The sequence below is a fragment of the Mustelus asterias genome, chromosome 2, assembly GCF_964213995.1.
Source record: "Mustelus asterias chromosome 2, sMusAst1.hap1.1, whole genome shotgun sequence".
Classification (NCBI taxonomy): Eukaryota; Metazoa; Chordata; class Chondrichthyes; order Carcharhiniformes; family Triakidae; genus Mustelus; species Mustelus asterias.
In genome coordinates, this window is record NC_135802.1 from 93,072,863 (window position 1) to 93,086,504 (window position 13,642).

The following is a 13,642-nucleotide window of genomic DNA, read 5'->3' on the forward strand; positions in this document are numbered from 1 at the left end:
TCAGTAACAGATGAGCTGAGGTATAGATTGTGTCAGATGATGAAAGCGATGTTAATTATGGCACAAATACTTTGTCAGAAGCTTAACCGAGGGTCAGATCTAACACCCAAGACTGAAAGCAATCTGGTTCAGTCACAGACATTTGGCAGGGAGATAGATGAAGTCGGTGATTAAGGAATAGAATTTGTGGCGGGAAGCAAAGTCAATTCTCCATGAAGGATGAATTCGGCAGGACTACAAAAATTGGTTTTATGTCACCGTTAATTTCCCACAAGATCTTCCGCTGGTACTCACCATGCAGACTGGGGAAGCCCACTGGATGCAGGCATGAAATTAATTTGCATCCCGCTAATGGGATGCAGATGAAGACCAGCCTGGAATTTTCCACCTGCCCCTGTCTCTCCTTGATGTCATGATGTGGAGATGCCGGCGTTGGACTGGGGTAAACACAGTAAGAAGTCTAACAACACCAGGTTAAAGTCCAACAGGTTTATTTGGGAGCAAAAGCCACTAGCTTTCGGAACAGGCTGTTCCTTCGTCAGGTGGGTGGGAGTTCTGATCACAAACAGGGAACAAAGACACAAACTCAATTTACATGAATAATGATTGGAATGTGAGTCTTCACAGCTAATCAAGTCTTAAAGGTACAGACAATGTGAGTGGAGGGAGCATTAAGCACAGGTTAAAGAGATGTGTATTGTCTCCAGACAGGACAGCTAGTGAGATTTTGCACATCCAGGCAGGTTGTGGGGGTTACAGATAGTGTGACATGAACCCAATATCCCGGTTGAGGCCGTCCTCATGTGTGCGGAACCTGGCTACTCTCCTTGATGTCAGCAGGAAAACACGCCAGTCCAGAACACGTCTCGGACAACATAATGTGCGGAAGTCAGGACTCACCTGAGCAACACATGGGGCTGCCTCCGGAGATCAGGATGGAGGCTGCCAGCAACCCTGGACCCTTGAACGCCGTAAGTGAGTCGGGGGGGGGGGCATCTGCAGGTGGAATTTTCAAATTCATTGTCATTGAGGAAGTCCATCTTCCATCCTCTCCTGGGTATCTATCTTCAATTTCAGGAGATGCATTTTATTTCTCCAATGGTGGGTCAATGATGTTTTCAACATGGCGCCTGTTATCATGCAGTTTTCATGCCTGCCCCACCATGAAATACAGGGCAAAACCCCAACTGTATAATTCATGACGTTAGAGCCAGAAGATATGATGTGGTTTCCCACAGGCCTCCGAAATGAGAAACATTCCCCGTTCCTGCCTCAGGCCGTAGTCCCAGATGGGAGAATGCCACCCATTGACTGGAATTTTCCAGCCCCTCCTGCCAGTGGGATCTTCCGGTCCTGGTGAAATGAATGGAAGTGTGAAAGGACTGCCACATCTGCTGCAAAGGCACCCACAGCACTGGGGCTGGCAAAACCCAGCCAATGATTTTGATTTTGCCAGTATTTGCTTGGAGGAAATTTCTGCTCATTCAGTACTGGGTGTCAATCAAACAGTCGAACAATTCAGAGATGATGAAGGAGTGAAGAAGAGCTGGTGTCATCAGTATACATGGAAAACCTGAAGGATGATATCACCAAGGGGCAGAATATAAAGGAGAAATGTGAGGGGGCAAGGAGAGAGACAGTGGAGCAATAATAATGCCATTGGACTAGTAATCCTGAGGCCCAGGGTAATGTTCATGGGTTCAAATCCCAATCAATTAATTAATCTGGAAATTAAATTTTAAAAATACCTTCTCAGTAATGATGATCACAATTGTTGTAAAAATCCATTGGTTCAGTAATGCCCTTGAGGGAACAACTCTGCTGTCATTACTTGGCCTGGTCAACAAGTGACTCCAGATCTGAAGCTGTGTTGCCTCTGACAGTTAGGTTTGGGCAACAATTGCTGGCCTTGCCAGTGACACCTACATCCGATGAAGGAATAAAAAGAAAACGGGTAATAGTGCAGGAGCAGGAACAGTAACAATTGGCGAGATTCTTTGGCTCTGACTGGATAGATAAAGAATGGAACCAGATGAGTGCAGTCACACCCAGCTGGATGGCAGTGAAGAGGGGATGGAGAAGAATGGTGTGGTCAACTGTGTTAAAGGTTGCAAATAGCTTGCAAAGAATGAGAAGGAATAGTCTAGCATTGTCACAGTTACTTAGAATGTTATTTGTGACTTTGACAAGAACCAATTTGGTACTATGGCAGGGGTAGAAATCTGATTGGAAAGATTCCTACATGAGGTTCTGGGAAAGATGGAAGTAAGTTTTGGAGGTGGCAACATATGCAAGTGGAAAATAAATGTTGCGATGGAGTGGCAGTTTACAATGACAGAAGGGCCAAGGTTTGTTTTTGAGGAGGGAATGTAGTGATGATGAAAGATTTGATGCGGAAGACAGGGACTTCTTACTAATATCAGTTAACAAGGGGCCAAGTAAAGTTAAATGATCAGCAGCTTAGTGGCAATGAGGTCGAGCGAGATGGGTCTCATGGACAAGATGAACTCAGAGAGGCTTGAGGAGAGTGGGTAGCACAGTGGTTAGCCCTGCTGCTTCACAGCTCCAGGAACCTGGGTTCGATTCCCGGCTTGGATCACTGTCTGTGTGGAGTTTGCACATTCTCCTCGTGTCTGCGTGGGTTTCCTCCTGGGTGCTCCTGTTTCCTCCCACAGTCCAAAGATGTGCAGGTTAGGTTGATTGGCCATGCTAAAATTGCCCTTAGTGTCCTGGGATGCATAGGTTACAGGGATTAGTGGGTAAATATGTAGGGATAGGGGGGTAGGGCCTGGGTGGGATTGTGGTCGGTGCAGACTTGATGGGCCGAATGGCCTCTTTCTGTACTGTAGGGTTTCTAAGATTCTAAGTTGGGAGAGAAACTAGAGCAGGTGCAGATTCAAATCTAGAAAACAGGGACCTTAGAGGAAGCTTTGTCTGAGGGGCTAGGGGAAAAAAAAGAAGTGGCAGAGGCAGCTGAATTGGCCAATCTCAATGACAAATAAGTCCACAAACCCTTTGCACTGATTATTGAAGATGAAGAAGGCAGGTTTCTAAACAAAGTTCCAAGGGTAGGCATTTACCGAGACTCTGAAAGTTAAACAAGTTGTATGGATTGATTGAAGTGTGCCAAATCTCACTGTTGCCCTTTGTGTTCACTTGCTGTCTGAGAAATGAAACACTGATGTTTCTTTCTGGTTTCAACTACTGAACCCATTGATAGATTAGCGAAGCACATGTGAGATGGATAGAATGGTCTTTTATATGTCAAGAAGTACAGAGTTGGTCACACTTCAGTACAAGTGGATATTGTGCACTGACACACAATGTTATATTTCTGAAACGCTGACAACTGCCAATCTCCAGATGCAATTCTACAACTCATCCGCTTCATCCTGGACCACAACGTCTTCACCTTCAACAATCAGTTCTTCATCCAGACACATGAAACAGCCATGGAGACCAAATTCGCATCTCAATATGCCAACATCTTCATGCACAGGTTCGAACAAGACCTCTTCACTGCACAGGATCTTCAACCGATGCTATACACTAGATACATCGATGACATTTTCTTCCTTTGGACTCATGGCGAACAATCACTGAAACAACTATATGATGACATCAACAAGTTCCATCCCACCATCAGACTCACCATGGACTACTCTCCGGAATCGGTTGCATTCTTGGACATACGCACCTCCACCAAGGATGGTCACCTCAGCACTTCACTGTACCGCAAGCCCATGGATAACCTCACGATGCTCCACTTCTCCAGCTTCCACCCTAAACACGTTAAAGAAGCCATCCCCTATGGCCAAGCCCTCCGTATACACAGGATCTGCTCAGATGAGGAGGATCACAACAGACACCTACAAATGCTGAAAGACGCCCTCATAAGAACAGGATATGGCGCTCAACTCATCAATCGACAGTTCCGACGCGCCACAGTGAAAAACCGCACCGACCTCTTCAGAAGACAAACACGGGACTCGGCAGACATAGTATCCTTTGTCGTCCAGTATTTCCCGGAATGAAGAAGCTACGACATCTTCTCCAGAGCCTTCAACATGTCATTGATGAAGACAAACATCTCGCCAAGGCCATCCCCACACCCCCGCTTCTTGCCTTCAAACAACCGCACAACCTCAAACAGATAATTGTCCGCAGCAGACTACCCAGCCTTCAGGAGAACAGTGACCACCACACCACACAACCCTGCCACAGCAACCTCTGCAAGACGTGCCGGATCACCAACATGAATGCCATCATCTCACATGAGAACACCATCCACCAGGTACACAGTACATACTCTTGCAACTCGGCCAATGTTGTCTACCTGATACGCTGCAGGAAAGGATGTCCCGAGGCATGGTACATTGGGGAGACCATGCAGACGCTAAGACAATGGATGAATGAACACCGCTCGACAATCACCAGGCAGGAGTGTTCTCTTCCTGTTGGGGAACGCTTCAGCAGTCATGGGCATTCAGCCTCTGATCTTTGGGTAAGCGTTCTCCAAGGCAGCCTTCACGACACACGACAATGCAGAATCGCTGAGCAGAAATTAATAGCCAAGTTCCGCACACATGAGGACGGCCTCAACCAGGATCTTGGGTTCATGTCACACGATCTGTAACCCTCACGACTTGCATGGACTTGCAAATCTCACTAACTGTCCTGGCTGGAGACAATACACATCTCTTTAACCTGTGCTTAACCCTCTCTCCACTCACATTGTCTGTGCCTTTAAGACTTGATTACCTGCAAAGACTCTCATTCCAACCACTATCTTGTAAATTGAGTTTGTGTCTATATATGCCTTGTTTGTGAACACAACTCCTCACTCACCTGAAGAAGGAGCGAGACTCCGAAAGCTAGTGCTACCAAATAAACCTGTTGAACTTTAACCTGGTGTTGTGAGACTTTTTACTATATTTCTGATAGCCAGTTGATGAAGGAAGAAACCAGAGCCAGTCTACCTTGCATAAATTTATTTCACTCTAGTCATTGTCAGTAAATGTCTTTTTATATATGCTCCATCTGATCAGTGCCCTCCACCTGTATGTACGTAATCTTAATTGAAACAATTAACACTTCAGGTGCAGAACAGACTTACAGAAGCAACAGACAATGCTAAACCTTCGGCAGACCTTAATATGTTCCAGTTACGATGTTTAAGCATTGCCTACCCTGAACTGCAGGATGGAAAGGCGGAGCCAGGCCATGCCATTCCACTGACAAGGCAAAGACCCAAGAAGGGCCCAACAAAAATGTTCCTCTTTTAAACCCTTTTCTCCCATTGGAGCAAGCAGGCCTCTGGAGAAAAATTATCAATCTCCGTTAGGCTTGATACCCAGGTAAAAGCTTGTGGTTTTGTGACTTGTAGGCTGTTCCACTGAGGGCCTTTAAGATGCAATTGGCAGAATTCATGGAATAGCTTACCTCCAGGCATGTCCCTCTTTTGCATAGGATATGTACAGATGATCTACTCAGTCCTACCTGCCCATTGGAAATGATTGGAGGTTGGATACTGGAATTGCAATGGAATCTTGGATTCTAGCTGTAGGCAAACACCCTGCTTGTCCTCAACCATGGTCCCAGATTAGAATGACGGGGTCCCTGATACCTTATATTAATTCTTTCTGTTTCGTGATTCGAATTTGATTGCTGGTTAATTTATTCTGATATTAGGAGATTGGTTGGTTTGACGATCACAAGAATACTGTTGGTGTGCTAACAACCCATCTGGCTACAGATGCATCACAGGTTAAAGGGGTAAGTGCATTGGAATATTTCTATTTCCTTTTCAGAAGTAACGCATCACTTACAGCGTTTGGTGTTATGTTACTGTGCAAGGTAACAAGGAGAGCAGTGCATATTCTTTAACGATAGATTTCTGTAACCCAGTGCATTTTTCAGTTTAAAAGAAGCAGTGTTAAGTCATAATTGCAAAAGCATTGGATTCCAATAACTGGTGACCAGTGACTAATAACAGTGGATGTTTATTCACAGTCGCTGAGCAGCTCTTATATGCTGTGTCTCTGCCCACACTCCAGGAGTACGCCCATGTTACCCACAGGTGACACCTTAAATAGCCACATCATCACATGACCACTCAGTCTCCACCTTCCCTTTTTAAGTTGAGATAACTGGTGGTACTGAGATGTAACAGATGCAAACTATTTACAACATACAAATTGAACAGGTTAACAACACAGGACTATTAACATTGCACAAAACACAGAATAGGCTGCTGCAGCTGATGCATAGCTCATTGTATCTCCTTTCCCCCCCCCATCTTTCTTAAAAAAATGAAGGACAGTTGTAATCTAGTCCGTGACATAGTCCTGGAACATTGTATTTGGTTTAGTCATATGATCTGAGCGTGTGATTGGAGCAGTTGACTGTGCTGGAGATACTCTCAGGTTGGTGTCCTCAGTGTGTGTAATAACTCCACAGAGGCGAAAGTCCCGTCACCAAGTTACTTTATTTACACCATACATCTGTACACAACCAGCTCTCCACTTGCTCCCTGCTGAATGCAGGCTGGGAGTCTGACACACCTGCTTTAAATAGGGAGCATGAGGCTCCCTGATTTAACCATCAAGTAGGACTCCTCAGATATTTCTTTTCATACTCGAGCAAGCCAACTTCATTAGCCTGGCTGAAGTCATCACAGTGTGAATGGTATCAGGCGTCCTTGCAGTGTACCCCAAGGCTGCTCGGCTTGCTGTGTTGGCCTCTGGAGGACTGCATTTTCTATTGGTGTGGAAGGCCTGGATTGCAGGCTGGATGCATGGGATACAGTGGTGGTTGCTGGTGGTTCAGATACCTGCAGTAGGTGACACTGTCTGAGGAAACCACATAGTTGTTTGGCTGTGGGGCATGACTATAAACCACTGCCACTTCTCTGCAGCTATGGGTGATCTGGATCCTGACCATTTGACCAGGGCTCTGGAGCATAACGTGTGTGAGTATTTCGGTCATAATACCTCTTTCCCCTTTGTTGCTGCTTCTGAGGGCACATTTGTTTTGACCTTTGGTTGCAAGAGGAACTTGGCAATGGGAATCGTGGTCCTGGTTTGCCTGGAGAACATGTGCTGAACAGATGATGGCAGATCCTATCTGGGCATTTAGCACAGGCTGAAGAGTGCAGCATAGAAAACTGTGTGGTCTCGAGTACATTTCTCAAACAGGTACTTGGCTGAACGCAGTCCTTTCCAGTAGGCCTATGGATACAGTTCAAAGTCTCATACATGTACAAAGCCCTGGAGCCACAATTTAAGGCCCATTCAGCCTAGGCGCAAATCCCATTTTGGCCGCTAACTCTCACAAGAGACCAAAAATGGGATTTGCGCCGACGAAACTCTGAACGTGATGTTTCTGGGTCCTCCCCTTGATGTAATCCAGTTCATGCCCAGAAAGGGTGCAGGAGACTGCCTCAACATAGGGAGTACAGCATCTCTGCCATGTTCAAGCTACCCTCACGCCACGTGGAGGAGGAGGGCACCCACTCCCTGTGGCCGCGAAGGTTCAGTTTAAGTTTATTTATTAGTGTCACAAGTAGGCTTACATTAACACTGCAATGAAGTTACTGTGAAAATCCCCTAGTCACCACACTCCGGCTATGTTTGGGTACACTGAGGAAGAATTTAGCATGGCCAATGCACCTAACCAGCATGTCTTTTGGACTGTGGGAGGAAATCGGAGCACCTGGAGGAAACCCATGCAAACACGGGGAGAACATGCAGACTCCGCACAGACAGTGACCCAAGTTGTGCCACTGTGTTGCCACAGCAAGCCGAAATTTTTATGCGGTTGGTTCATTCCAGGGCTCAAATGGTGACCTTTGCGGAATATCTGTCATCAGCCCACAGATGCATGTGAGGTTAAGGATGCTCTGTATCCCCAGCCTCGGATTACATCAACTTCAACTTTGTTCAGGATGAGAGTGCTGCAGGATTTGCATTCATTGCTGGACTGCCACAGGAAGATTAGAGTCGCTGATCGGCTTCAACACTTACAGGACAATCATATATGAAGTCATGACATTTCTGACAAGTGAAGAATAGGGCAAGGAGTTCCTTTTAGATTTGGGCATTATGAGTGTCAGTGAGGGTCCTTGATGTGAAGGCTGCTAGTCTGTCATTCTGGATGTAGATTGCCCCATCTGTGCTGGGACGCGTCTGCTGAAGGTAATACAAGGGCTCAAACACCGAAATATTGTAACACTGGAGGAGCTGAGAGTGTCTGCTTGAACTGGTTAAATGCAACAGTCTGGTGCTTCAGCCAACATCATTCATTCAACATCTTGGTGGAGGAGGTGAGGGAGGGTCCAGTCACCTCACTGTAGCGGGAAGTGAGCTTAGATAAATAATTCATCATACCAAGGGAGCGCTGCAAGGCATCCTTGGCCTCAGGAATGGACATTTGTCATTTGGCCACCATCTTGTCTGATCTGGCTTCACACCATCGACTGTGAGCAGATGACCCATGTGAGGAACCCGGTTAATCCTAAATCTGCATTTAGCTTGTTTGAGCTTTAACTGGATGGTCATGATTCTGTCAAGAATGAAACGAAGATGTGCATCGTGTTCTTGCATTGTGTGACCCCAGACCTGGATATTATCAAGGGTGATTTCACAGGGTTGTCCTGCAAAGACTATGCACTGTTGGAAAACCTCACTGCCAGTGAAGATCCCATAGGGCATACGGAGGAAATAGTACATGCCTAGCGGAGCCATGAGTTGAGAGCATGCACTCTCAGCTTCTCCAGTGCGACAATATTTCAATGTTTGAGTCCATGTATTCCTATTAGCAGATGCCTCCCAACATGGACTTGGTGCAGTTTGCATCCAGAATGGCAGACCAGCAGCCTTTGCATCAAGGGCCCTCACTGACACTGAGACTTGTTATGCCTAAATCCATGAGGAGCTCCTTGCCCTCATCATCAGTTGTCAGAAATTTCATGACTTCATATATGGTGAGTTTTGAGGATTCTTCATCCAACAGGATTTGCTGAAGACTTTAGCATTGGGCATGTCAGCTATGATCAGTTCATAGGGTGATGAAGTCTGAGTAGTGCCTTGTTCAGGTAGACTGGGTCAATACAGATCCTGATCATGCCGTGTTTTTTACTGTAACCACTATTGCCAAAACTCCGTCTGTGTCCATGTCTATGGGGGCTATGACACCCAGTGTGGTCATGCGGTCCCGCTCATCAATTACTTTCTGCTTCATTTGCTAGGAGGACCTGTTATAATTCAGGTCAGAAACTCCAAAGTGTTTTATGAAGTCCACCTGGATCATAAGTTTTGCACTTTGAATTTGGCCAGGATATGTTTCAAAGAACAAAGAACAATACAGCCCTCCAAGCCCGTGCCGCTCCCTGGTCCAAATTAGACCATTCTTTTGTATCCCTCCATTCCCACTCCTTTCATGTGGCTATCTAGATAAGTCTTAAATGTTCCCAGTGTGTCCGCCTCCACCACCTTGCCCGGCAGCACATTCCAGGCCCCCACCACCCTCTGTGTAAAATACATCCTTCTGATATCCCTGTTAAACCTCCCCCCCTTCACCTTGAACCTATGACCCCTCGTGAACGTCACCACTGAGCTGGGAAAAAGCTTCCCACCGTTCACCCTATCTATGCCTTTCATAATTTTATACACCTCTATTAAGTCACCCCTCATCCTCCGTCTTCCCAGTGAGAACAACCCCAGTTTACCCAATCTCTCCTCATAACTAAGCCCTTCCATACCAGGTAACATCCTGGTAAACCTCCTCTGCACTCTCTCTAAAGCCTCCACGTCCTTCTGGTTGTGTGGCAACCAGAACTGGGCGCAGTACTCCAAATGCGGCCGAACCAACGTTCTATACAACTGCAACATCAGACCCCAACTTTTATACTCTATGCCCTGTCCTATAAAGGCAAGCATGCCATATGCCTTATTCACCACCTTCTCCACCTGTGACGTCACCTTCAAGGATCTGTGGACTTGCACACCCAGATCTGCGTATCTACACCCTTTATGGTTCTGCCATTTATCGTATAGCTCCCCGCTACGTTAGTTCTACCAAAATGCATCACTTTGCATTTACCTGGATTGAACTCCATCTGCCATTTCTTTGCCCAAATTTCCAGCCTATCTATATCCTTCTGTAGCCTCTGACAATGTTCCTCACTATCTGCAAGTCCATCCATTTTCGTGTCGTCCGCAAACTTACTGATCACCCCAGTTACACCTTCTTCCAGATCATTTATATAAATCACAAACAGCAGAGGTCCCAATACAGAGCCCTGCGGAACACCACTAGTCACAGGCCTCCAGCCGGAAAAAGACCCTTCCACTACCACCCTCTGTCTTCTGTGACCAAGCCAGTTCTCCACGCATCTAGCCGCCTCCCCCTTTATCCCATGAGATCCAACCTTTTGCACCAACCTACCATGAGGGACTTTGTCAAACGCTTTACTAAAGTCCATACAGACGACATCCACGGCCCTTCCCTCATCAACCATTCTAGTCACTTCTTCAAAAACTCCACCAAGTTAGTGAGGCATGACCTCCCTCTCACAAAACCATGCTGACTATCGTTAATGAGTTTATTCCTTTCTAAATGTGCATACATCCTATCTCTAAGAATCCTCTCCAACAACTTCCCTAACATGGACGTCAAGCTCACCGGCCTATAATTTCCCGGGTTATCCTTCCTACCCTTCTTAAATAATGGGACCACATTAACTATCCTCCAATCCTCTGGGACCTCACCTGTGTCCAGTGACGAGACAAAGATTTGCGTCAGAGGCCCAGCGATTTCATCTCTCGTCTCCCTGAGCAGCCTTGGATAGATTCCATCAGGCCCTGGGGATTTGTCAGTCTTTATATTCCCTAAAAAACCTAACACTTCCTCCCTTGTAATGGAGGTTTTCTCTAACGGGTCAACACTCCCCTCCGAGACACTCCCAGTCAACACATCCCTCTCCTTTGTGAATACCGATGCAAAGTATTCATTTAGGATCTCCCCTACTTCTTTGGGCTCCAAGCATAATTCCCCACTTTTGTCCCTGAAAGGTCCGATTTTTTCCCTGACAACCCTTTTGTTCCGAACGTATGAATAAAATGCCTTGGGATTCTCCTTAATCCTGTCTGCCAAGGACATTTCGTGACCCCTTTTTGCCCTTCTAATTCCTCGTTTGAGTTCTTTCCTACTTTCTTTGTATTCCTCCAGAGCTCCCTCCGTTTTTAGCTGCCTGGACCTAACGTACACCTCTCTTTTCTTTTTGACCAATCCCTCAATTTCCCTGGTTATCCATGGTTCTCGAATCCTACCCTTCCTATCCTTTTTTACAGGCACATGCCTGTCCTGCAGCCCTAACAACTGTTCCTTAAAAGACTCCCACATGCGAGGTGTGGATTTACCCTCAAACAGCCTCTCCCAATCAACAGCTGCCAATTTCTGCCTAATCCCACTAAAGTTAGCCTTCCCCCAATCCAACACCTTACGCTTGGGACACCACTCATCCTTTTCCATCACTATCCTAAAGCTAACAGAATTGTGGTCACTATTTGCCACATGTTCCCCTACCGAAACTTTGAAGACCTGACCGGGCTCATTCCCCAGTACTAGGTCCAGTATAGCCCCCTCTCTAGTCGGGCTATCTACATATTGTTCCAAAGAACCTTCCTGTATGCATTTTACAAATTCCTCCCCATTCAGACTCCCAGCCCTACGCGATTTCCAGTCTATACCAGGGAAATTGAAGTCTCCCACTCCAACAACCCTATTTTTCCTGCACCTATCCATTATCTCCTGACATATCCGTTCTTCCACTTCCCTTGGGCTGTTGGGGGGGCCTGTAGTATACCCCCAACATAGTGACTGCGCCCTTCCTGTTTCTGAGCTCCACCCACAGTGACTCGTTACACGACCCCTCTGAATTGTCCTCCCTCTGCACCGCTGTAATATGCTCCCTAACTAATACTGCTACTCCCCCACCTCTTTTGGCCCCTCCTCTGTCTTGCCTAAACCACTTGTACCCCGGAATATTTAGCTGCCAGTCCTGTCCCTCTTTCAACCAAGTCTCTGTCACCGCAACCACATCCAAATTCCTCGTAAGCATTAAAGCCCTAAGTTCGTCTGTCTTACTGCTACGCTCCTTGCATTGAAGTAGATGCACTCCAGACCTCCAGGCCCAGTGAGGTCATCTTCCCCCAGAGTGCTCTTCTTCTTTGCCAGCCTTGTCCTGGCCCCAAGCTTGTCCCCAGCCTCTACACTTGTAGACATAATTTTTTGATCCCCACCCCCCACTTTTGATCCCCACTGAAGTTTCACTTCAGGTATGATTCAAATTACCCATTCGGGAGCTTTTATCAAACAAAGTTTATTTTAAAATTTAGTTAGCGTGTATGGAAAGAAAATTAGCAATAACTTTTATCAATTACAAAGAAAAATAAAACAACCAACATAATGTATAACCCTTAACTAATATATCTAAAATGTTCCAATCAAACAAAAACTTCCCATAGACAAAACCCTTTCCACAGGTTTAACACAGCAAAAACTAATGCTCACATAATACTAGAACTGAGTCATTTGGTTGAATGATGCAGTTCTCTTGAAGCACACACAGTCTTGGAGTCAGAACAACTTCCCAGAACACCATGGAGAGACTCTGGTCGAGCCACCAACAAGAGATTCTCTCCTTCAGGAAGGCAAGAGATTTTGCTTTCAGCTAACCAGTAGAATTTCCAAAACCAGAGAGAGAGAGAGAAACACTTCTTTTCAGCTTGATGTCCCTTCTAAACTAAACTGTTGCCAGCCAAAACAGATAATGAAACCTTTAATTCACTAGGAAGGGTTGAGTCCGTAATTAAGAAAGCAAATGTAATGTTGTCATTTATCTCAAGAGGCTTGGAATACAAAAGCAGGGATGTACTTCTGAGGCTCTATAAAGCACTGGTTAGGCCCCATTTAGAGTACTGTGAGCAATTTTGGGCCCCACACCTCAGGAAGGACATACTGGCACTGGAGCGGGTCCAGCGGAGATTCACACGGATGATCCCAGGAATGGTAGGCCTGACATACGATGAACGTCTGAGGATCGTGGGATTATATTCATTGGAGTTTAGGAGGTTGAGGGGAGATCTGATAGAAACTTACAAGATAATGAACGGCTTAGATAGGATGGACGTAGGGAAGTTGTTTCCATTAACAGGGGAGACTAGGACGCGGGGGCACAGCCTTAGAATAAAAGGGAGTCACTTTAGAACAGAGATGAGGAGAAATTTCTTCAGCCAGAGAGTGGTGGGTCTGTGGAATTCATTGCCACAGAGGGCTGTGGAGGCCGAGACGTTGAGCGTCTTCAAGACAGAAATTGATAAATTCTTGATTTCTCGAGGAATTAAGGGCTATGGGGAGAGAGCGGGTAAATGGAGTTGAAATCAACCATGATTGAATGGTGGAGTGGACTCGATGGGCCGAATGGCCTTACTTCCGCTCCTATGTCTTATGGTCTTATGGTCTTAAGGGAAAAAAAACTGTCCAAAACACACAACCTTCCTCTTAACAATGCAGGATCATAAAGGACCCCAGAATAAAAATAAACAACTCCCATTTCGGTAGCAGTAAAAGGACTTCTACA

The 13,642-nt window shown here is 46.0% G+C and overlaps 1 protein-coding gene across 1 annotated transcript in view; it reads left to right on the top strand.

The window, feature by feature from the left end:
• LOC144503611 (ATP-dependent translocase ABCB1-like) overlaps positions 1-13,642 on the top strand; it is a 102,505-nt gene that overhangs the window by 63,739 nt on the left and 25,124 nt on the right. Inside the window, exon 14 of the mRNA XM_078228215.1 lies at positions 5,692-5,775. Coding sequence (XP_078084341.1) covers positions 5,692-5,775 — 84 coding nt within the window. The remainder of the gene's footprint in view (positions 1-5,691; positions 5,776-13,642) is intronic.